This window comes from Pseudophryne corroboree, chromosome 10 (assembly GCF_028390025.1).
Source record: "Pseudophryne corroboree isolate aPseCor3 chromosome 10, aPseCor3.hap2, whole genome shotgun sequence".
Classification (NCBI taxonomy): domain Eukaryota; kingdom Metazoa; phylum Chordata; class Amphibia; order Anura; family Myobatrachidae; genus Pseudophryne; species Pseudophryne corroboree.
Window position 1 is genome coordinate 104,200,069 of NC_086453.1, and position 23,385 is coordinate 104,223,453.

Here is a 23,385-nt window from a genome sequence, read left to right on the forward strand (position 1 = left end):
AGGGAGTCGACACCGGAATGGATGGCTTATTTATGGAAATTACGTGACAATGTCAACACGCTGCAAGCCGGTTGACGACATGAGAGGGCCGGCGAACAAATTAGTATCTGTCCAGGCGTCTCAAACACCGTCAGGGGCTGTAAAATGCCCATTTACCTCAGTCGGTCGACACAGACCCAGACACGGACACTGATTTCAGTGTCGACGGTGAAGAAACAAACGTATTTTCTTTTAGGGCCACACGTTAAGGGCAATGAAGGAGGTGTTACATATTTCTGATACTCCAAGTACCACAAAAAAGGGTATTATGTGTGAGGTGAAAAAACTACCTGTAGTTTTTCCTGAATCAGATAAATTAAATGAAGTGTGTGATGATGCGTGGGTTTCCCCCGATAGAAAATTATTGGCGGTATACCCTTTCCCGCCAGAAGTTAAGGCGCGGTGGGAAACACCCCTCAGGGTGGATAAGGCGCTCACACGCTTATCAGAACAAGTGGCGGTACCATCTACGGATAGGGCCGTACTTAAGGAGCCAGCTGATAGGAGGCTGAAAAATATCCTAAAAAGTATACACACACATGCTGGTGTTATACTGCGACCAGCGATCGCCTCAGCCTGGATGTGCAGAGCTGAGGTGGCTTGGTCGGATTCCCTGACTAAAAATATTGATACCTTTGACAGGGACAGTATTTTATTGACTATAGAGCATTTAAAGGATGCATTTCTATATATGCGAGATGCGCAGAGGGATATTTGCACTCTGGCATCAAGAGTAAATGCGATGTCCATATCTGCAAGAAGATGTTTATGGACACGACAGTGGTCAGGTGATGCAGATTCCAAACGGCACAAAGATGTATTGCCGTATAAAAGGGAGGAGTTATTTGGGGTCGGTCCATGGGACCTGGTGGCCAGGGCAACTGCTGGAAAATCCACCGTTTTTTACCCTAAGTCACATCTCTGCAGAAAAAGACACCGTCTTTTCAGCCTCAGTCCTTTCGTCCCTATAAGAGTCAACTGCAGCAGGCAGCCCATTCCCAGGAACAGAAGCCCTCCACCGCTTCTACCAAGTTCTCAGCATGACGCTGGGACCGTACAGGACCCCTGGATCCTACAAGTAGTATCCAAGGGGTACAGATTGGAATGTCGAGAGGTTTCCCCCCTCACAGGTTCCTGTAGTCTGCTGTACCAATGTCTCCCTCCGACAGGGAGGCAGTATTGAAAACAATTCACAAGCTGTATTCCCAGCAGGTGATAATAAAATTACCCCTCCGACAACAAGGAAAGGGGTATTACTCCACACTATATGGTGGTACTGAAGACTAGGTGAGACCTATTCTAAATCTGAAAAATTTGAACACTTACAAGGGTTCAAATCCAGATGGAGTCACTCAGAGCAGTGATAGCAAAGAACAAGGGGACTATATGGTGTCCCGGGACATCAGGGATGCTTACCTCCATGTCCCAAAATTTGCCTTTTCTCACCAAGGGTACCTCAGGTTCGTGGTACAGAACTGTCACTATCAGTTTCAAGACAATGCCGTTGGATTGTCCAAGGCACCCCGGGTCCTTACCAAGGTAATGACCGAAAGGAGGATTCGTCTTCAAAGAAAATGGACGACCTCCTGATAAGAACAAGGTCCAGAGAACAGTTGGAGGTCGGAGTAGCACTATCTCAAGTAGTTCTACGACAGCACGGGTGGATTCTAAATATTCCAAAACCGCAGTTGTTCCGACGACACGTCTGCTGGTCCTAGGGATGATTCTGGACACAGTCCAGGAAAAGGTGTTTCTCCCAGAGGAGAAAGCCAGGGAGTTATCCGAGCTAATCGGGATCCTCCTAAAACCAGGAAAAGTGTCAGTGCATCATTGCACAAGAGTCCTGGTAAAAATGGTGGCTTATTACGAAGCGCTTCCATTCGGCAGATTTCACGCAAGAACTCTTCAGTGGGATCTGCTGGACAAATGGTCCGGATCGCATCTTCAGATGCATCAGCGGATAACCCTATATCCAAGGACAAGGGTGTCTCTCCTGTGGTGATTACAGAGTGCTCATCTTCTAGAGGGTCGCAGATTCGGCATTCAGGATTGGATGCTCGTGACCACGGAGGCCAGCCTGAGAGGCTGGGGAGCAGTCACACAAGGAGTGTGATCAAGTCTGGAGAATTCTCTCCACATAAATATACTGGAGCTAATAGCAAATTTATAATGCTCTAAGCTTAGCAAGACCTCTGCTTCAAGGTCAGCCGGTATTGATCCAGTGGGATAACATCACGGCAGTCGCCCACGTAAACAGAAAGGGCGGCACAAGAAGCAGGAGGGCAGTGGAAACTGCAAGGATTTTTCGCTAGGCGGAAAATCATGTGATAGCACTGTCAGCAGTGTTCATTCCGGGAGTGGACGACTGGGAAGCAGACTTCCTCAACAGGCACGACCTCCACCCGGGAGAGTGGGAACTTCATCGGGAAGTTTTCCGCACGATTGTGAACCGTTGGGAAAGACCAAAGGTGGACATGATGGCGTCCCGCCCGAACAAAAAATGGGACAGGTATTGCGCCAGGTCACGAGACCTTCAGGCGATAGCTGTGGACGTCCTGGTAACACCGTGGGTGTAACAGTCGGTGTATGTGTTCCCTCCTCTGCTTCTCATAACCAAGGTATTGAGAATTATAAGACATAGAGGAGTAAGAACTATACTCGTGGCTCCGGATTGGCCAAGAGGGACTTGGTAACCGGAACTTCAAGAGATGCTCACAGAGGACTAATGGCCTCGGGAGCTAAGAAGGGATTTGCTTTCAGCAAGTACCATGTCTGTTCCAAGAGGAACCGTGGCATCGGCCTTTAAGAAAGGACCTGCTCCAGCAGGGACCTTGTCTGTTCCAAGACTTACCGCGACTGCGTTTGACGGCATGGCGGTTTGAACGCCGGATCCTAAGGGAAAAGGCATTCCGGAAGAGGTCATACCTACCCTGGTCAAAGCCAGGAAGGAGGTGACCGCACAACGTTATCACCACATGTGGTAAAAATATGTTGCGTGGGTGAGGCCAGGAAGGCCCCACGAAAAAATTTCAACTAGGTCGATTTCTGCACTTCCTGCAAACAGGAGTGTCTATGAGCCTCAAATTGGGGTCCATTAAGGTTCAAGTTTCGGCCCTATAGATTTTCTTCCAGAAAGAATTGGCTTCAGTTCCTGAAGTCCAGACGTTTGTCAAGGGAGTATTGCATATACAGCCCTTGTGTGCCTCCAGTGGCACCGTGGGATCTCAACGTAGTGTTGGGATTCCTCAAATCATATTGGTTTGAACCACTCAAATCTGTGGATTTGAAATATCTCACATGGAAAGTGACCATGCTGTTGGCCCTGGCCTCGGCCAGGCGATTGTCAAAATTGGCGGCTTTGTCTTACAAAAGCCCATATTTGATTTTCCATTCGGACAGGGCAGAACTGCGGACTCGTCCCCAGTTTCTTCCTAAGGTGGTGTCAGCGTTTCACCTGAAACAACCTATTGTGGTGCCTGCGGCTAGTAGGGACTTGGAGGACTCCAAGTTGCTAGACGTTGTCAGGGCCCTGAAAAAATATATATATATATATATATATATATATATATATATAATTCCAGGACGGCTGGAGTCAGAAAGTCTGACTTGCTGTTTATATTGTAGGCACCCAAAAAGCTGGGTGCTCCTGCTTCTAAGCAGACTATTGCTCGTTGGATTTGTAGTACAATTCAGCTTGCACATTCTGTGGCATGCCTGCCACAGCCAAAATCTGTAAATGCCCATTCCACAAGGAAGGTGGGCTCATCTTGGGCGGCTGCCCGAGGGGTCTCGGCTTTACAACTTTGCCGAGCAGCTACTTGGTCAGGGGCAAACACGTTTGCTAAATTCTACAAATTTGATACCCTGGCTGAGGAGGACCTGGAGTTCTCTCATTCGGTGCTGCAGAGTCATCCGCACTCTCCCGCCCGTTTGGGAGCTTTGGTATAATCCCCATGGTCCTGACGGAGTCCCCAGCATCCACTAGGACGTTAGAGAAAATAAGATTTTACTTACCGATAAATCTATTTCTCATAGTCCGTAGTGGATGCTGGGCGCCCATCCCAAGTGCGGATTGTCTGCATTACTTGTACATAGTTAGTTATTGTTACAAAAAAATCGGGTTATTATTGTTGTGAGCCATCTTTTTTAGAGGCTACTTCATTGTTACCATACTGTTAACTGGGTTCAAATCACAAGTTGTACGGTGTGATTGGTGTGGCTGGTATGAGTCTTACCCGGGATTCAAGATCCTTCCTTATTGTGTACGCTCGTCCGGGCACAGTACCTAACTGAGGCTTGGAGGAGGGTCATAGGGGGAGGAGCCAGTACACACCATGTGATCCTAAAAGCTTGCTTTTGTGCCCTGTCTCCTGCGGAGCCGCTATTCCCCATGGTCCTGACGGAGTCCCCAGCATCCACTACGGACTATGAGAAATAGATTTATCGGTAAGTAAAATCTTATTTACTTCAACTTATGATTTTCTTTTAGCACATATTAGGCCTGGACTTATTAAAACAGGTGCAAGATACCTCTCAGGGCTGTGCTCTCATGTTTTCTAAGGTTATTTGGAAGACACTGCAAGTGTGGCAATGCTAACTGATCCACAGATTTTCAATCCTGAATATCTATACATGGGGCCCAAACAGGGCCGACCTGAGCTTAATTTTTTTGGTAAGCGAATTTAGAATTTAGCGCCCCTTGATGGGATCAATTTTTAAAAGAGGTGTGGTCTCACAAGGAAGGGGTGTGGCAACACAATAGTACCCCCAGGGGTCCAGGGAGATTGTCAGTGACAGGGAGAAAGTGCGTGACTGGGTGGCAGAGGTGATGGAGATAGTGGGTGACTGAGGAGGCTGGGGTCACAGGGAGATAGTGGGTGCCATGTGCCCACAGTGCTAGATATGCCCCCACAGTGCCACATATGCCCTCACAGTGCCAGATACAGATATGCCCCCACAGTGCCATGTGCCCACAGTTCCAGATATGCCCCCACAGTGCCACATACAGATATGCCCCCACAGTGCCATGTGCCCACAGTGCCAGATATGCCCCCACAGTGCCACATATGACCCCCACAGTGCCAGATACAGATATGCCCCCACAGTGCCATGTACCCACAGTGCTAGATATGCCCCCACAGTGCCACAGTGCCAGATACAGACATGCCCCCACATTGCCATGTGCCCACAGTGCCACACAAGACCCCACAGTGCCACACATGACCACACAGTGCCAGATACAGATATGCCCCCACAGTGCCGCATATGACCCCACAGTGCCACATACAGATATGCCCCCACGGTGCCACATATGACCCCACAGTGCCACATATGACACCACAGTGCCACATATGACACCACAGTGCCACATAAAGATATGCCCCCGCAGTGCCATGTGCCCACAGTGCCAGATATGCCCCCACAGTGAAAGATACAGATATGCCCCCACAGTGCCATGTGCCCACAGTGCCAGATATGCCCCCACAGTGCCACATACAGATATGCCCCCACAGTGCCAGATACAGATATGCCCCCACAGTGCCAGATATGCCCCCACAGTGCCACATACAGATATGCCCCCACAGTGCCATATATACCCCCACAGTGCCAAATATGCCCCCACAGTCAGTGCCAGATACATATATGCCCCACATTGCCATGTGCCCACAGTGCCACACATGACCCCACAGTGCCACATACAGATATGCCCCACAGTGCCACATACAGATATGCCCTCAAAGTGCCACATACAGATATGCCCCCACAGTGCCATATATACCCCCACAGTGCCAGATACAGATATGCCCCCACATTGCCATGTGCCCACAGTGCCACACATGACCCCACAGTGAAAGATACAGATATGCCCCCACAGTGCCATGTGCCCACAGTGCCAGATATGCCCCCACAGTGCCACATACAGATATGCCCCCACAGTGCCACATACAGATATGCCCCCACAGTGCCACATATGCCCACACAGTGCCACATATGACCCCCACTGTACCAGATACAGATATGCCCCCACAGTGCCAGATACAGATATGCACCCACATTGCCATGTGCCCACAGTGCCAGATACAGATATGCCCCCACAGTGCCACATATGCCACCACAGTGCCACATAGACATATGCCCCCACAGTGCTGCTCACCGTTTTGCTGCCTGTTTTCTTTGTGGAGAGCGCAGCGCGCGCTTCTCCTGCCTGCCGCTCTGCCCCTCAGTCTGGTCTCCGGCGGTGACTGCAGCGTGTATATCTCAAATCAGGCGCCGGTCCGCGAGCTCTGATTGGCTAACGAACCGACACCTGATTTGAGTTATACACTCCGCCGTCACTGCCAGAGACCATACTGAGGGGCAGCCGCAGGACGGCAGGCAGGAGAGGCGCGTGGTCCAGGCTGCCAGCGGCGCCTTCTTCACTGCGGCGCCTTACCCGTGCGCGTACCGCGCGTAACGGGCGGGCCGGGCCTGGGCCCAACCCACAGTTGAACACAAACGCAATGTTTTGCATAAACCTATGATTGTGGGTTCACTATGCATGTGCAGAACCGGTCCTGCGTCGACTCACGATTTGCACCCAAGCCGCAACACTTTTGACATGCTGAAGGGTCTGGTGGCAGGGCGGCGACTGTTTTACGGTTTCGCACCTGTTTTGTAGGCATAGCCAGGCACGGTTTGCCTCTTCGGATCAAGACATCCTGGTCATGGACAAGGAGATCCGTCGCTCATCCTAAGGTTAATGTTACTCCACTGGGCGGTGACTGCAGCCATCGTGACTGATGAACTGATGCTGCATCTCAGACACAGCACTGCGATGCTGGCAGGAGGCTTCTGTTTTCTTCAGGCAACTGCTGTAGCATAAGCATATTACTGTAGATGTATGGTATTGCACTGCTGCTTCCCTGTGGCCGTGCAATACCGTACATACATGAATCAGGCCCATAGCTTCCACCCTCTTCCCACGATTGTGTACCATACAGATTTTACATGGTATGCACTCAAAGTCCACATTTATAATGTTATGATGTAGACATGGGTAAAATGTCAGCACCTGGAAAATGTCAACATGTGAAAATGTTGACATTAGGGTTAGACTTAGTGCACAAGCACAACATTTGTATTCTGATCACACTGACATGCTGAATGTTGACAAGCCATCAATGTGAACATTATGATTGTAAATGTAATATACCAAACCCTGGCATGTATCAAATACTGGTACATTAATCGCTATTATTTTAGAATTTACTAGGGTGGAAGGCAGCAACGTTTGGTTTTCCCGTGTTATGTCCTCTATTTTGCAATAGCCAAAACCCTTCTAGATACGGTAGAACAACTGCCTCACTAAATATCACTGAAGGCCCACCCTCATTCATGTGTGTTCTATTTAGTTTGCATGCCATATAAGATGGCTTTAATGTAATAAATGAAATGGTTTTCAAACCAACCTGTAATGTGATATACAGAGTTAAACCCCAGTCCAAACCGGCCAACAGTGTTGGGGTCTTTTCTCTTAATGCTGTCTCCCGGTTTCTGTATTCCTTCCCAGTCACGTTCAGTAAACGTCTCATTGTTGTAAGCCAGGAGAGACGGACCTGAAGGAAAAAAAAAGAAAAAGTTGAATATACAGTATGAACTTCATTTTATATATAGAGGCATTTGTGAACACAATACTCCAATGTTAGTTAGAAAAGAGCTTCACATACACTGTCCAGGTTCTTCCTCTATTAGAACCGTCAGTCAAAGGGAATATCCAATCAGCTGCGAAGGAACATCGGGAGTAAAAAAAAAAAGATTTTTGTGCGATTTTTCACGATGTTTCTCTGATTATTTTTTTTTCAGGCTATCCTACTAGGTCGCCCCAAAAAAATATAAAATTTTCTCACGAAAACAGACTCAGTTAAACGTGTGTTTTCACCGTACACAGCGCTGTTTTCAGGGATTTGGTTTCGTCTTCCTGTGGCAGGTGAAACAAAACCTCCAATAAGCCGCGGCCCTCATCCGGGCTAATTGGATAGCCCCCGGCAAGATAATTACCATGATTATTTACCACAGGTAATACCACCCTAAAAGGTGCATACACAAGGTGCGATTTTACGTGCAATATGGACTATATAGTCCATATTGCACGGAAACATATAGTGCATATTGCACTGTGTGTATAAGCTTGCGATGCCAATGCGCTGTCCCGCGGGATCGGCATCGCAAGAAAATATAGTGTGTGCAGGCAGAGCAGATGCGGACTACATGCCCCCGGGCACAATATGTCAGTATTGGACGCGACACCCCATTGCAACGTGTGTATGTACCTTAAGGCTTCACAGATGTCCCATTCCCCTTCCCCAATCATCACATGCAGCTCTGCCCATATGAGAGATGCACATGTATATTATTAAATGCTCAGTGCTGCTGTAACCATTATAATGACAGTCTCATCCCTGACCGTCTAAAAACTGGAGAGAAAAAATAAAAATCACAAGCAGGAAATGAACCCTGATATAACATAAAAAATAATGTTCTAACCCTGTTAAAATGTGATGGGGCTGAAAGGACTGAAACTCAAGACTGAGTAAAATCATGATTACAATTGAACATGTAAACTTTCTGGCTTGGCAAAACTGTGGTAAAACTACAAGTACCAGTATGACCTGCCAAAGTTTTGCTATTAGAGAATGCTACAACTTTGTCAGGGCATGCTGGGATGTGTAGTTTTATAACAGCTGGAGAGCCTCAGGTTGGCCAGGCTTGATGTAGAGTTTAACAATATAGTCTGAAGGAGATGGATTTTCGCACTTCCTTTGCTGACTATCAAAAAACAATCTATAGCCATACTTCTAGCAAACTTAAGAGCAAAGGCTTTCATTCTTCTGAAACAATATCCTTTCATAAAATTTTAACCAGACAGCGCAACGTGTTCAAAATGGAAGAAGGTAAACCAATTATACATCATCTGCACATCTGCCATCTACAGATGGGTGCAAAGTATTAATTCACTCCAACAGATGGACAACGGAATCTGTGGGTCTGATTCCGAGGTGGACATAATGCTGATGTTTGCGCAGTTAAGAGATTATTTGCTTCTGCACATGTGAAAAAAGTACAGAAAACCCCTACGGCGCAAGTGTTTCCTGACTGTGTGACAACATACACTCCTGCGTACAGGATCGCTGGCATTAGGAACGGGTGAGGCAAAACCATGTGCATTCACGGGTGGTGACTCAGCACCGTAACTAGGTGTGTGCAGAAAGGGCATTTCCCACAGCACACACCTAGTTAGAGCGCATAATTCCCAAGGAGACTGACAGTGGTGACAGGAAAAAAACCTCTTCCTGTCACAAGCTGCCAGCAACCGCCATGCAAACCTCTGCCCCAGCGGCGGACTCAGGGTAGGGGGGGCACCTAGGCATGAGTCGTCGGCCAACCTCCCCTCCCCGCCCGCACCAGAATGAGGCTCCTCCCTCATGCATCCTGGGGTTGAGTGTAGCCAAGTCCCGCCGGCTAGGTATCGCAATGGCTGGATGGACCGGAGGGGAGGTCAGGCTGAAAATATGTTCTGCAGCCACATGTGCGTGGCTAGCTGCGGACTGGAGGCACTCGTACCTGGCCGCTTTGTGTTTCGGGACTTGCGGCCAAGCAGCTCCGCCTCCCTTTTCTTCCCTCTTTGGTGACCAGACTGCCGGGGGAGTTACTGCAGGCACAGCCTCAGAGGCGTTTATTAGAAGGTAATTTTATTGTTTTGTGTGGGGAGGACACTGTGTGAAGTACTGTGATGTGGTGCAGAATATTGAAGGGGGGTTAGCATCCCCTACATGATCTGTCCCTGCATCCTCTCCCTGTCCTCGACCTGACTTGTCCCAGCACCCTTACCATGTCCTCTACCAGACCTGTCCCCTCACCGTGTCCACTACCAGACATATAGCCTACCAGACCTGTCCCGCACCCTCTCCCTGACAATACCTGTCCCAACACCCTCACCCTATCGTTTACCAGACCTATGCCCGCACCCTCTCCCTGTCCCTGACCATACCTGTCCCAGCACCCTCACCCTATCCCCTACCAGACCTGTCCTCTCACCCTGTCCCCGAGCAGACATGTCCCAGCACCCTCACCCTGTCCCCTACGGAACTGTCCCCTCACCCTATCCCCTACCAGACCTAATTTGTAAAAAGGGGGACGCTGTCTGCCGTAATGTGTAAAAAGGGGGACGCTGTCTGCCGTAATGTGTAAAAAGCGGGACGGTCTTCCGTAATATGTAAAAAGGGGACGCTGTCTGCCGTAATGTGTAAAAAGTGGACACTGTCTGCCGTAATGTGTAAAAGGTGGACACTGTGTGCCGTAATGTGTAAAAGGTGGACACTGTGTGCCGCAATGTGTAAAAGGTGGACTCTGCCGTAATGTGTAAAAGGGGCTCTACCTGGTGTAGTGGCGCTACTGTGTGGCGTAATTTAAATAATGGAGACTACTGTGCATCGTAATCTGAATTGGTATTATTGTGTGGCCACACCCCTTCCCTATATTTTATGCGCGTGCCTACGTAGCGCGCTGCCCCTGTTTTGCATTATGGGGGGGGGGGGGGGCGCCTATGCCATTTCTTGCACACAGCGCTAAAATGTCTAGTTACGGCACTGTGGTGACTGGGAGGTGGCCTGACGTGAAAGCAAACAAATGCGGTCTCATTGGCGTCTTACAGGCATGTCAATGCAAGCAGCTGCATTCTCAGGTGCAGTACCGCAGGCACAGAGGCCATGTTTAGCCTGAGCTGAGGAGGCGGCACTGCCATAGGCTCATGCAAGTGTTGATGGTGTGTGCAATGATGCACCGATGGTGGAGTTAGGGAGGCTAATCCCGGGACATTTTTTCAGTCCTGGGTATCGGGATTGAAAAATGGTTAATCCCGGGATTCCCGGAATTGGCGTTTCCCTGTGTGGCTGCCCCCCTCACATAACTCACCATACACCGGGGGCAGGCGGGTGGGACACTTCAGCAGCTCTCTTCCGGCGGCTGCCAGCAGGGTCCGACGGTGCAGCGTGACCTCTCGCTGCATGTCACGCTGCGCTGGGAAGCCGGAAGCAGGGCAACACTGATCCCTCATTCCCCGGGATTGGCACTCCCAATCCCAGGATTTAATCCCGGCCATTTTTGGCCCAAAAACCTGGGATCCCTCCGATCCCGGGATTGGCCTCCCTAGGTGAAGTACTTACAACCACTGGTGGATTTGCAATCCATGGCAGAAAAGTGTTACACACTTGAAAAAGTATAGGAAAAACATTTGTGGTGATCATTGGGGGCTCGGCTCTTAGAGGTGCCAGACCTTCTCAATTGAAACTAAGCAGGCCTTCCATAAGTAATTCTTAGAAGGGACACATCTTCCACTTAATTAGTAATGGTTATAATTCTGGGAGAAACACGGTGTTAGCTGTATTATATTATAAAATGGTTCTCAAAGTTGTCCAAATGCGTATTAGAATCAACATGACCAGGCACAAATAAAGATCATGGCTTGGACACTGCTCAGGAACCATGGCAATTTTAATCCACCATTGAGCATTATTAGGTTAAAGCTAGATACACACTACACAAATACAATTATCTGTCCAATCTGGCTGGTTGGAATAAAAACCTGGTAATGTATGGAAGCAAATGACAATCAACCATTACTCCTAAACACTGGAAATTGGACAAAAACAGTCGTTCAGACAAATTGGTAAAATCCGTTTGATTTTACCAATTTGTCTGAATGACTGTTTTTGTCCATTTTCCAGTGTTTAGGAGTAATGGTTGATTGTCATTTGCTTCCATAAATTACCAGATTTTCATTCCAACCAGCCAGATTGGACAGATAATTGTATAGTGTGTACCTCCACTTCCTGTACACTTCCCGCATCCTTCTCTGACCCAAGAATGTGTCCAAGATTTGTAGCCTTCATTAGTAACCGATCCTCTCACAGTTGCTGTTTTTCAACAGTTTCCCCTGTCTGTTATAACTGTACGAACAAGCACTGTGGAAGGTGAGCCAATATATTATACGCTCTAACAAATACTTGTATTAACTAGGTACACAATTTAAAGCTGGGCCATACAATCAATATTGTGGATACAGGTCTAATGTAATCCTTATTGAAAACGACTTTAAAATCAGATGTAAAAAACATGCAATATTACAGATATTGTATTACACGTTACATATAAACATATATGTACAGTATTCTAAAGTTCTCCTCTCCAGGAGAAGCCCGGAGAGGAGACGCAACATGTCCCTTTGGGGGGTGGTGGGCCTGGGATATCATTAGGCCCCGCCCCCAAGACCAGGAAATGGCTGCGATTCAAAGAATATTTATAGGTCTGCACCAACCAGTTTAAAGATAGATGTAGAAAAAAATTATGTTAGGACTGTTGAAATCAATTTAAAGCAGTACCTGTACTTATTGGTGGTGCTCACAAATATTTTTGTAGGTGAGACTACAAATAAAGATAAGAACAAAGACAAAAAAACAACACTTTTTGGGGAACACTCTTTAGTTATCAAATATATAAATCAAGAATTGGTAGAACAAAATGATTTTGTTAAAACTTAACCTTTATGAGAATGAAAATAATAATTATAATAAAAAAAAAAATATTGATTGCCTGTTAACATATAAGGTTCAAGATCACGAATAAATGGTAAAAACATGCATTGGTATTGTAGGATTCCTGTATTGTTTTGTGTGGTAGATGGAATCTGAATACTCACTGTGTAAGTGGGATGCTGATTGGTCCAAAATCTGTGAGGAAAACAGATGAATGATAAAGGCCAAACGAAGGGCCAGAGCTGATAGATTCAAGATTATGTTCTCCTATGTAAAATGCCCACAGCACCTAGTATTTCCCGGGGGGGTCTCCGATCCAAGTACTGACCAGGCCTATTCATGCTTAGCTTCAGAGATCGGACAAGATCGGGCGTATTCAGGAAGATATGGCCGTGGCCAAGTCTTGAGGATGGGAGAAGAGTAGTACCCACCTCTGCTTTCTGTACTAAGACAAGGGCTAGGCCCTGTTGCATGTAAGCATTGCAAGACCAGCCATAGTGTTTTCCAGATGCGAGAGTGTTGGAAAAAGGTGGAGGGAATAGGAAAGACAATCCGGCTAATGGACAAATGGTATCAGTTCTGCTGTCTCGTGGTGTTGTAGAAATATTAAACCACAGATGAGAGGGTGCTGCCAAAGCCAGTCAGAATTAAAAATAGTAAACACACTTCTGCTGTCTTTTGTGATGGGCTATGGTCAATTAGTGGGATCGGAATGCTGATTTTGGACCAATCAGCATCCTACTTACACAGTGAGTAATTTGGATTCCATCTACCACACAAAATAATACAGGAAGCCTACAATACTAATACATATTTTCACCATTTATTCGCTATTTTGAACCTTGGCCCTCATTCCGAGTCGTTCGCTCTGCAAATTTCTTCGCATCGCAGTGAATTTCCGCTTAGTGCGCATGCGCAATATTCGCACTGCGACTGCGCCAAGTAAATTTGAAAAGAAGAAAGTATTTTTACTCACGGCTTTTTCTTCGCTCCGGCGATCGTAATGTGATTGACAGGAAATGGGTGTTTCTGGGCGGAAACAGGCCGTTTTATGAGCGTGTGGGAAAAAACGCAGGAGTGGCCGGAGAAACGGGGGAGTGTCTGGGCGAACGCTGGGTGTGTTTGTGACGTCAAACCAGGAACGACAAGCACTGAACTGATCGCAGATGCCGAGTAAGTCAAAAGCTACTCTGAAACTGCTAAGAAGTTTGTAATCGCAATATTGCGAATACATCGTTCGCAATTTTAAGATGCTAAGATTCACTCCCAGTAGGCGGCGGCTTAGCGTGTGCAATACTGCTAAAATCGCCTTGCGAGCGAACAACTCGGAATGAGGGCCCTTATTTGTTAACAGGCAATCAAGATTTTTTATTTATTATAATTATTATTCTCATTGATATATGTTTATCATTTAAGAAAGTCATTCAAGTAACTTATTTTATCATTCAGGGATATAATAGAGGTTAAGTTTTAAAAAAATCATTTTGTTCTACCAATTCTTGATTTATATATTTGTTAACTAAAAAGAGCAAAGACAAAAACACCTTTTTGGGAGCACTCATCTTTATTTGTAATGGCTGTGATTCACAGGTCCACGGGTAGGAGGTGGGACTAAAGGACATTAATCATGGCATTTCGCCCTGCCCTCACCAGTCACTGCATTTTCAAGACTTTAATCCTCATTCTGCCCACTTCAATAGGAAGTGGGCGGGATGCGGGAGAGCCACATAAACTTCTGGGGCTGTGGGGGACTACCCTAAAAATTGGGACTCTCCTGCAGCTTCTGGGAGGGTAGGCAAGTATGACATATGTTATACACAAAGTGGCAATTTTATCATATTTCCAGTAATGGGTAGATGCCCCGAGAACAGCTTGAATTCTTTGTGGCATGAATCTAACAAGATGCTGAAACATTAGAGATTCCAGGCCATGGTGACATGACAGTATCACATTTGCTGCAGACTTCTAGGCTGTACAATCACACTGCAAATATCCCATTCCACCACAACAGTTTGAGAAGATGTGCGCTCTTCTGCTGGAAGTATCCATTACAAGAGTCAGATTGTAGCATTTAAATGATGCTGAGTTGGTATTTCAGGGCCTAATATGGGTCAGTAAAACATCCCTCAGACAATTACACTTCCACCTTCAGCCTGAACGCAAGGCAGGATATAGCCATGGATTAATTGTTCTTAGACCAAATTCTGATCCTGTCATCTGTATTTTGCAGCAGAAATTTAGATGACATTTTTCCATTCTCCAAATGTACACTTTTGGTATACGATATCTTGGACGATATTGTGATCCAGGACGAATCGCAAAGACCATAATACAGTATAGTGTGTACCCTCAAATCCACAAAATTCGTTTGATGTACTGGGTGGTCGCATCGTCCCATCTCATGAGCTGCACATCAGATGGGACAATTTCATAGACTCCGCTATGTTGTTACAAGAAGCATGTCGTATGGCAGATTGTGTAGTGTGTACAGTGATGCAATATATTGTTACGTCACATTTCCGCTGGGTCACACCGATGTTCAGGTATGTACCCAGCTTTGGTTTCCTGTTCTTAGCTATCAGGTAGGAAACATGGTCTTGATGCCCATCTACTTCAAGGTTCGACTGCTCCAAAAGACCATCTCTAACGCATTACTGTCAGCTTGAATGAGTCTGGCCGTTCTCCTCTGATCTCTCCCATTAACAATGTGCTTACTTTCATCACAGAAATACTGTGGGTAATTCTGATTTGATCGTAGCAGCAAGTTTGTTAGCAATTGGGCAAAACCATGTGCACTGCAGGGGGGAGGGGGGGGATAGGCAGATATAACATTTGCAGAGAGTTAGATTTGGGTGGGTTATTTTGTTTCTGTGCAGGGTAAATACTGGCTGCTTTATTTTTACACTGCAATTTAGATTTCAGTTTGAATACACCCCACCCAAATCTAATCTCTCTACACATGTTATATCTGCCCCACCTGCAGTGCACATGGTTTTGCCCAAATGCTAACAAAATTGCTGCTGCGATCAACTCAGAATTAGGCCCACTGTTCATTCTCTATCAACTCTAGAGACTGTTTTGTGTTTTGCTGGTGCCACATTGCCTGACACCAATAATTATTCCATGGGCTACAGTAAGTCACTAAGGGGGGAATTTTATTTAATTTCTAGGCACCCAAGTAATGGGCACCTGATATATCTATTTAATTTCTATGCTGATGCAGAAATGTGCAACAAGTCGGGCACCCAAAACTGCATTTTCCTGATAAGTAATAGGCGCCCAAAACAATTGAATAGCTCCATCGGGCACCCATTACTTACCAGGTACACAAAAAAGAACTGCATTCCCTCCTAGGATGACATTTCTTTCCCATTCCGGTGTAGTGATCGCACCTAGTTTATAATTATGTGGTTCCCAGGGACCCATCATTAAAAATAAATTGGGGTCCTAGATCTCTATTTCCATGCCCCATTGCAATTTAACTCTCCACAGTTTCCCTTTTTATGCAATGTCCTACACGTGCCCATTTTTTTCCAACCATACTCCTCTACAGGGATGCAGTTTATATCCCGGGGGTCAGAATACCTACGCTGGGTTCCTGACCACCAGAATGCCGGCAGCTGTCCCAGGATTATTCCCACTCGTGGGTGACACCCATATAGTGGGAATACTACCTGTGGAAAGCACAGTGAGCCACCGAGGCTTGGTTGCGCTCGCCTCCCTGCCAGCATTCTGGCAGTCGGGATCTCGGCGTCAGTATTCTGACCGCCGGGATAACATACCCAGCGCCCTCCACATAATCCTTATATTCACATTTATTTACACTACTGTAACCTACCCCCACCAATTACAGATGCTGGGGAGACAATAGCTATGTACCAGATAAATAGTACATTTGTTATTTGTGAAGGAACAATGTGGAAGGAGTATGAGGCGACAAGATTCTCAGATGTGTCTCATCATGCTGTAAAAGTCTGCATCAGAAGGTCAAGGGGCAGAGTTGCCAGTAAAATTGGAGAAAATTAATAAAATGTCACGGCAACTAAAACTGAAAAAAATCAAAAAATAAGATTTTACTCACCGGTAAATCTATTTCTCGTAGTCCGTAGTCGATGCAGGGGACTCCGTAAGGACCATGGGGAATAGACGGGCTCCGCAGGAGACTGGGCACTCTAAGAAAGATTTAGTACTATATCTGGCTCCTCCCTCTATGCCCCTCCTCCAGACCTCAGTTAAGGAAACTGTGCCCGGAAGAGCTGACATAATAAGGAAAGGATTTGGAACCCAGGGTAAGATTCATTCCAGCCACACCGTACAACTTGTGATAAACTTACCCAGTTAACAGTATGAACATAACTGAGCCTAACTGAACAGATGGCTCATAACCAAAAACCCTGTATTACGCAATAACTATATACACGTATTGCAGAAAATCCGCACTTGGGACGGGCGCCCAGCATCCACTACGGACTACGAGAAATAGATTTACCGGTGAGTAAATCTTATTTTCTCTAACGTCCTGAGTGGATGCTGGGGACTCCGTAAGGACCATGGGGATTATACCAAAGCTCCCAAACGGGCGGGAGAGTGCGGATGACTCTGCAGCACCGAATGAGCAAACTCAAGGTCAAAGTTGTAATGCCGAGACCCCTCCGGCAGCCGCCCAAGAAGAGCCCACCTTCCTTGTGGAATGGGCCATGACTGATCTTGGATGCGGCAATCCTGCCGCAGAATGAGCTTGCTGAATCGTGTTACAGATCCAGCGAGCAATAGTTTGCTTTGAAGCAGGCGCACCCAGCTTGTTGGGTGCATGCAGTATGAACAGCGAATCAGTCTTTCTGACTCCAGCCGTTCCAGAAACATAAATCTTCAAAGCCCGGACTACATCGAGTAACTTGGAGTCCTCCACGTCACGAGTAGCCGCAGGTACCACAATAGGTTGGTTCAGGTGAAAAGATGACACCACCTTCGGCAGAAACTGCGGACGGGTCTGCAATTCTGCCCTATCTACATGGAAAATCAGGTAGGGGCTTTTACATGACAAAGCCGCCAATTCTGACACACGCCTAGCTGAAGCCAAGGCCAACAGCATGACCACTTTCCAAGTGAGATACTTGAGCTCCAATGTCTTAAGTGGCTCAAACCAGTGAGATTTCAGGAAATCCAAAACTACATTGAGATCCCACGGTGCCACAAAAAGGGGGCTGAATATGCAAAAAAATGTCTGAACCTCAGGCAGTGAAGCCAGTTCTTTTTGGAAGAAAATGGATAGGGCCGAAATCTGGACCTTTATGGATCCTAGTTTAAGGCCCATAGTCACACCTGCCTGCAGGAAGTGTAGGAATCGCCAAAGCTGAAATTCCTCTGTAGGGGCCTTCCTGGCCTCACACCAAGCAACATATTTTCGCCATATTCGGTGATAATGTTTTGCTGTCACGTCCTTCCTAGCCTTTATTAGCGTAGGAATCACTTCATCCGGAATTCCCTTTTCCGTTAGGATCCGGCATTCAACCGCCATGCCGTCAAACGCAGCCGCGGTAAGTCTTGGAACAGACAGGGGCCCTGTTGCAACAGGTCCTGTCTGAGAGGCAGAGACCATGGGTCCTCTGAGATAATTTCTTGCAGTTCTGGGTACCAAGTTCTTCTTGGCCAATCCGGAGCAAAGAATATTGTTCTCACTCCTCCGTTTATTACAATTCTCAGCCCTTGGGTATGAGAGGAAGAGGAGGGAATACATAGACCGACTGGAACACCCACAGTGTTACTAGTGCGACCACAGCTATCGCCTGAGGGTCCTTTGACCTGGCGTAAAACCTTTTTTAGCTTTTTATTGAGGTGAGATGCCATCAAGTCCACCTGAGGCAGTTCCCAATTTTTTGCAAACTGCGTGAAGACTTCCTGATGAAGTCCCCACTCTCCCGGGTGGAGGCCTGCTAAGGAAGTCTGCTTCCCAGTTGTCCACTCCCGGAATGAACACTGCTGACAGTGTGCTTACTTTATTCTCCGCCCAGCGAAGAATTCTGGTGGCTTCTACCCTCGCCACCCTGCTCCTTGTGCCGCCTTGGCGGTTTACATGAGCCCTTGCGGTCTGACTGGATCAGAACCGGTTGGTCGCGAAGCAGGATCTCCGCTAAACTTAGGGCGTTGTATATGGCCCTTAGTTCCAGGAAATTGATGTGAAGGCAAGTCTGTTGACTTGACCACCAACCTTGGAAATTTCTTCCCTGTGTAACTGCTCCCCACCCTCGGAGGCTTGCATCCTTGGTCACCAGGACCCAGTCCTGAATGCCGAATCTGCGGCCCTCGAGTAGGTGAGCACTTCGCAGCCACCACAGGAGAGACACCCTGGCCCTGGGGGATAGGGTGATTAACCGATGCATCTGAAGATGTGAGCTGGACCACTTGTCCAGTAAGTCCCATTGGAAGGTCCTCGCATGGAACCTGCCTAAGGGGATGGCCTCGTATGATGCCACCATTCTTCCCAGGACTCGAGTGCAGTGATGCACCGACACCTGTTTTGGTTTTAATAGATTCCTGACCAGTGTCATGAGCTCCTGACTCTCTATCGGGAGATAAACCCCTTTCTGGTCTGTGTCTAGGATCATGCCTAGGAGAGGCAGATGAGCTGTAGGAACCAACTGCAACTTTGGAATATATAGAATTCAGCCATGTTGCCGTTACACTTCCAGAGAAAGTGATACGCTGTTCCACCACTGCTCTCTCGATATCGCTTTTATGAGGAGATCGTCCAAGTACGTGATAACAGTGACACCTTGCGTCCGCAGGAGCACCATCATATCCGCCATTACCTTGGTGAATATTCTCGGGGCCGTGGAGAGACCAAACGGCAACGTCTGAAATTGGTAATGACAATCCCGTACCGCAATTCTGAGGTACGCCTAATGAGGTGGAGAAATGGGGACATGAAGGTATGCATCCCCTATGTCCCGATTCACGATAAAGTCTCCCCCTTTTCAGGCTCGCAATGACCGCTCTTAGCGATTCTATCTTGAACTTGAACATTTTCAGGTATATGTTCAGGGATTTTAATTCAATATGGGTCTGACCGAACCGTCTGGTTTCGGGATTACAACATGGTCGAATAATAACACCCTCTTGTTGAAGGAGGGGACCCTTGACCACCACCTGTTAAAGATACAATTTGTGAATTGCAGTTAACACTGGCTCCCTCTCTTGGGGGGAAACCCGCAGGGTCGTCGGTGAGGGGGCATCTTCTCACAGTCCAGCTGGTATCCCTGAGACACAATATCTATTGCCAAGGGATCTAACAAGGAGTGAACCCCCTTGTGGCTGAACTTACGAAGGCGTGTCCCCACCGGGACTAGCTCCGCCTGTGGAGCCCCAGCGACAAGCGGTGGATTTTTGTAGAGGCCGGGGAGGACTTCTGTTCCCAGGAACTAGCTGTGTTGTGCAGCTTCTTTCCTCTGCCCCCGGCTCTGGCAAGAAAGGACGCACCTCATACTTTCTTGTTTCTTTATTTGAAAAGCTGCATTTAATAATGTCGTGCTTTCCTAGGCTGTGCAGGAATATAAGGCAAAATATCAGAATTACCAGCTATAGCTGTGTAGACCAGGCCCGAGAACCCTTCTCCACACAATCCTCAGCCTTTCATATGCCTCTTAAGACGGCATCATCTGTCCAATGCATAATCTACAGGACACGTCAAGCAGAAATCGACATAGCTTTGACTCTAGGACCCAGTATACTCATGTCTCTTTGGGCATGCTTTATAATCATATATCTATCACTTAAGACAGCATTTAATATATATTTGTATGCATACTAGGGTCTCAATCTCTGCTTATAAGGTACCTGTCCACGCTGCCACAGCGCTATAAACCCATGCCGACACAATCGCCGGTCTGGGTAGTATACTAACGTGCACGCTATCTGCAGGATCCCTGAGAAACTAGTGCTACCATCTGTGCAAACAAGACACCCTAGGGGAAGATTCTCAACACATCCTGGCCCTAGTGGGGAAAGGATACAGTCTGAGAATTCTCTTGTGGGAAGCTGCCGTCTCTTGTCTGGAGATTCCCGCTCTTTTTCCTCATGAGAGGAGGGAGATTTACCTCAGCATTCTTCCCCTTAAACATGTGGACTCTCGTATCAGGGACAGATGATTTGCATATCACTGATGACATCTTTTATTACAATAATCATATATTGAATACCTTTCAGCCATCTTGGCTGTAACTTTGCATTATCGTAGTCGACAGTGGATTTAAACTCCATGTCGATACCAGTGTTTGTTATTTTTGGATAGTGAGCATTGAGAGACTCTGAAGGTCTCTGTGACATAGGGACAGACCAGGGTAGATTTCCTTTCTGTTCCCTAACCTTCTGTGCAATAAGTTTACCTCAGCACTTACACATATCCAAACAGGTGTCGGCGTTGTCGACGGAGACACCCTCCCACACACACATCCGCTCCATCACCTCCTTAGAGGAGCCTTTTACCTCAGACATGTCGACACACGCGTACCGACACACACACACACACACACACACACACACAGGGGATGCTCTATTTGAAGACAGTTCCCCCACAAGGCCCTTTGGAGAGACAGAGAGAGAGTATGCCAGCACACACCACAGCGCTATATAACCCAGGGATTTACACTACACTATGTGTTTACCCTGTAGCTGCTGATTATCACCGTTTTGCGCCTAAATTTATGTGCCCCCCCTCTCTTTTTGCCCCTGGAGTACCGAGATACTGCAGGGGAGAGCCCAGGGAGCTTGCTTCCAGCGGAACTGTGAAGTAAAATGGCGCTGGTGTGCTGAGGAAGAAGGCCCCGCCCCCTCAGCGGCGGGCTTCTGTCCCGCTTTAATCTGTGTAAAAAATGGCGGGGGTATCCCTATATACAGTCTAGGACTGTATATATGGGTATTCTTGCCACCAAAAGATATCGTATTGCTGCCCAGGGCGCGGGCGCCCCCCCCCCCCCCCCAAGCGCCCTACAGTGACCGGAGTGTGTAAGTGTGCTGGGGAGCAATGGCGCACAGCTGCGGTGCTGTGCGCTACCTTAGTGAAGACCGGAGTCTTCGTGCCGCCGATTTCGAAGACTTCTTGCTACTCCTGGACTTCAGTGCTTCTGGCTCTGTGAGGGGGACGGCGGCGCGGCTCCGGGAACGGACTGCCAGTGTTCGATCCCTCTGGAGCTAATGGTGTCCAGTAGCCTAGAAGCGCAACCCGGCTGCATGCAGGCAGGTTTGCTTCTCTCCCCTCAGTCCCTCGTAGCAGTGAGTCTGTTGCCAGCAGAGCTCACTGAAAGTATAAAACCTAACAAATATCTTTCTCTTTCTAGCAGGCTCAGGAGAGCCCACTAGGTGCCTCTGCTCTGTCCGGGCATTCTAACTGAGGTCTGGAGGAGGGGCATAGAGGGAGGAGCCAGTGCACACCAGATATAGTACTAAATCTTTCTTAGAGTGCCCAGTCTCCTGCGGAGCCGGTCTATTCCCCATGGTCCTTACGGAGTCCCCAGCATCCACTTAGGACGTTAGAGAAAATAAGATTTTACTTACCGATAAATCTATTTCTCGGAGTCCGTAGTGGATGCTGGGGTTCCTGAAAGGACCATGGGGAATAGCGGCTCCGCAGGAGACAGGGCACAAAAAGTAAAGCTTTTCCGATCAGGTGGTGTGCACTGGCTCCTCCCCCTATGACCCTCCTCCAGACTCCAGTTAGGTACTGTGCCCGGACGAGCGTACACAATAAGGGAGGATTTTGAATCCCGGGTAAGACTCATACCAGCCACACCAATCACACCGTACAACTTGTGATCTAAACCCAGTTAACAGTATGATAACAGCGGAGCCTCTGAAAGATGGCTTCCTTTAACAATAACCCGAATTAGTTAACAATAACTATGTACAACTTATGCAGATAATCCGCACTTGGGATGGGCGCCCAGCATCCACTACGGACTCCGAGAAATAGATTTATCGGTAAGTAAAATCTTATTTTCTCTATCGTCCTAGTGGATGCTGGGGTTCCTGAAAGGACCATGGGGATTATACCAAAGCTCCCAAACGGGCGGGAGAGTGCGGATGACTCTGCAGCACCGAATGAGAGAACTCCAGGTCCTCCTTAGCCAGAGTATCAAATTTGTAAAATTTTACAAACGTGTTCTCCCCTGACCACGTAGCCGCTCGGCAAAGGTGTAATGCCGAGACCCCTCGGGCAGCCGCCCAAGATGAGCCCACCTTCCTTGTGGAGTGGGCCTTTACAGATTTAGGCTGTGGCAAGCCTGCCACAGAATGTGCAAGTTGGATTGTGCTACAGATCCAACGAGCAATCGTCTGCTTAGACGCAGGAGCACCCATCTTGTTGGGTGCATACAATATAAACAACGAGTCAGATTTTCTGACTCCAGCTGTCCTTGCAATATATATTTTTAATGCTCTGACAACGTCCAGTAACTTGGAGTCCTCCAAGTCACTTGTAGCCGCAGGCACTACAATAGGCTGGTTCAGATGAAATGCTGACACCACCTTAGGGAGAAAATGCGGACGAGTTCGCAGTTCTGCCCTGTCCGAATGGAAAATCAGATATGGGCTTTTGTAAGATAAAGCTGCCAATTCTGACACTCTCCTGGCAGAAGCCAGGGCTAGAAGCATGGTCACTTTCCATGTGAGATATTTCAAATCCACCTTTTTTAGTGGTTCAAACCAATGAGATCTTAGGAAGTCCAAAACCACATTTAGATCCCACGGTGCCACTGGAGGCACCACAGGAGGCTGTATATGCAGC

At 47.5% G+C, this 23,385-nt stretch overlaps 1 protein-coding gene across 2 annotated transcripts in view; it reads right to left on the reverse strand.

The window, feature by feature from the left end:
• The window catches only part of LOC134966157 (sacsin-like), a 247,483-nt gene that overhangs the window by 53,330 nt on the left and 170,768 nt on the right, over nucleotides 1–23,385 (reverse strand). For both annotated transcript variants that reach the window (XM_063942692.1, XM_063942691.1), the window contains exon 6: nucleotides 7,488–7,634. In XM_063942692.1, the coding sequence (XP_063798762.1) occupies nucleotides 7,488–7,634 (147 nt within the window). The remainder of the gene's footprint in view (nucleotides 1–7,487; nucleotides 7,635–23,385) is intronic.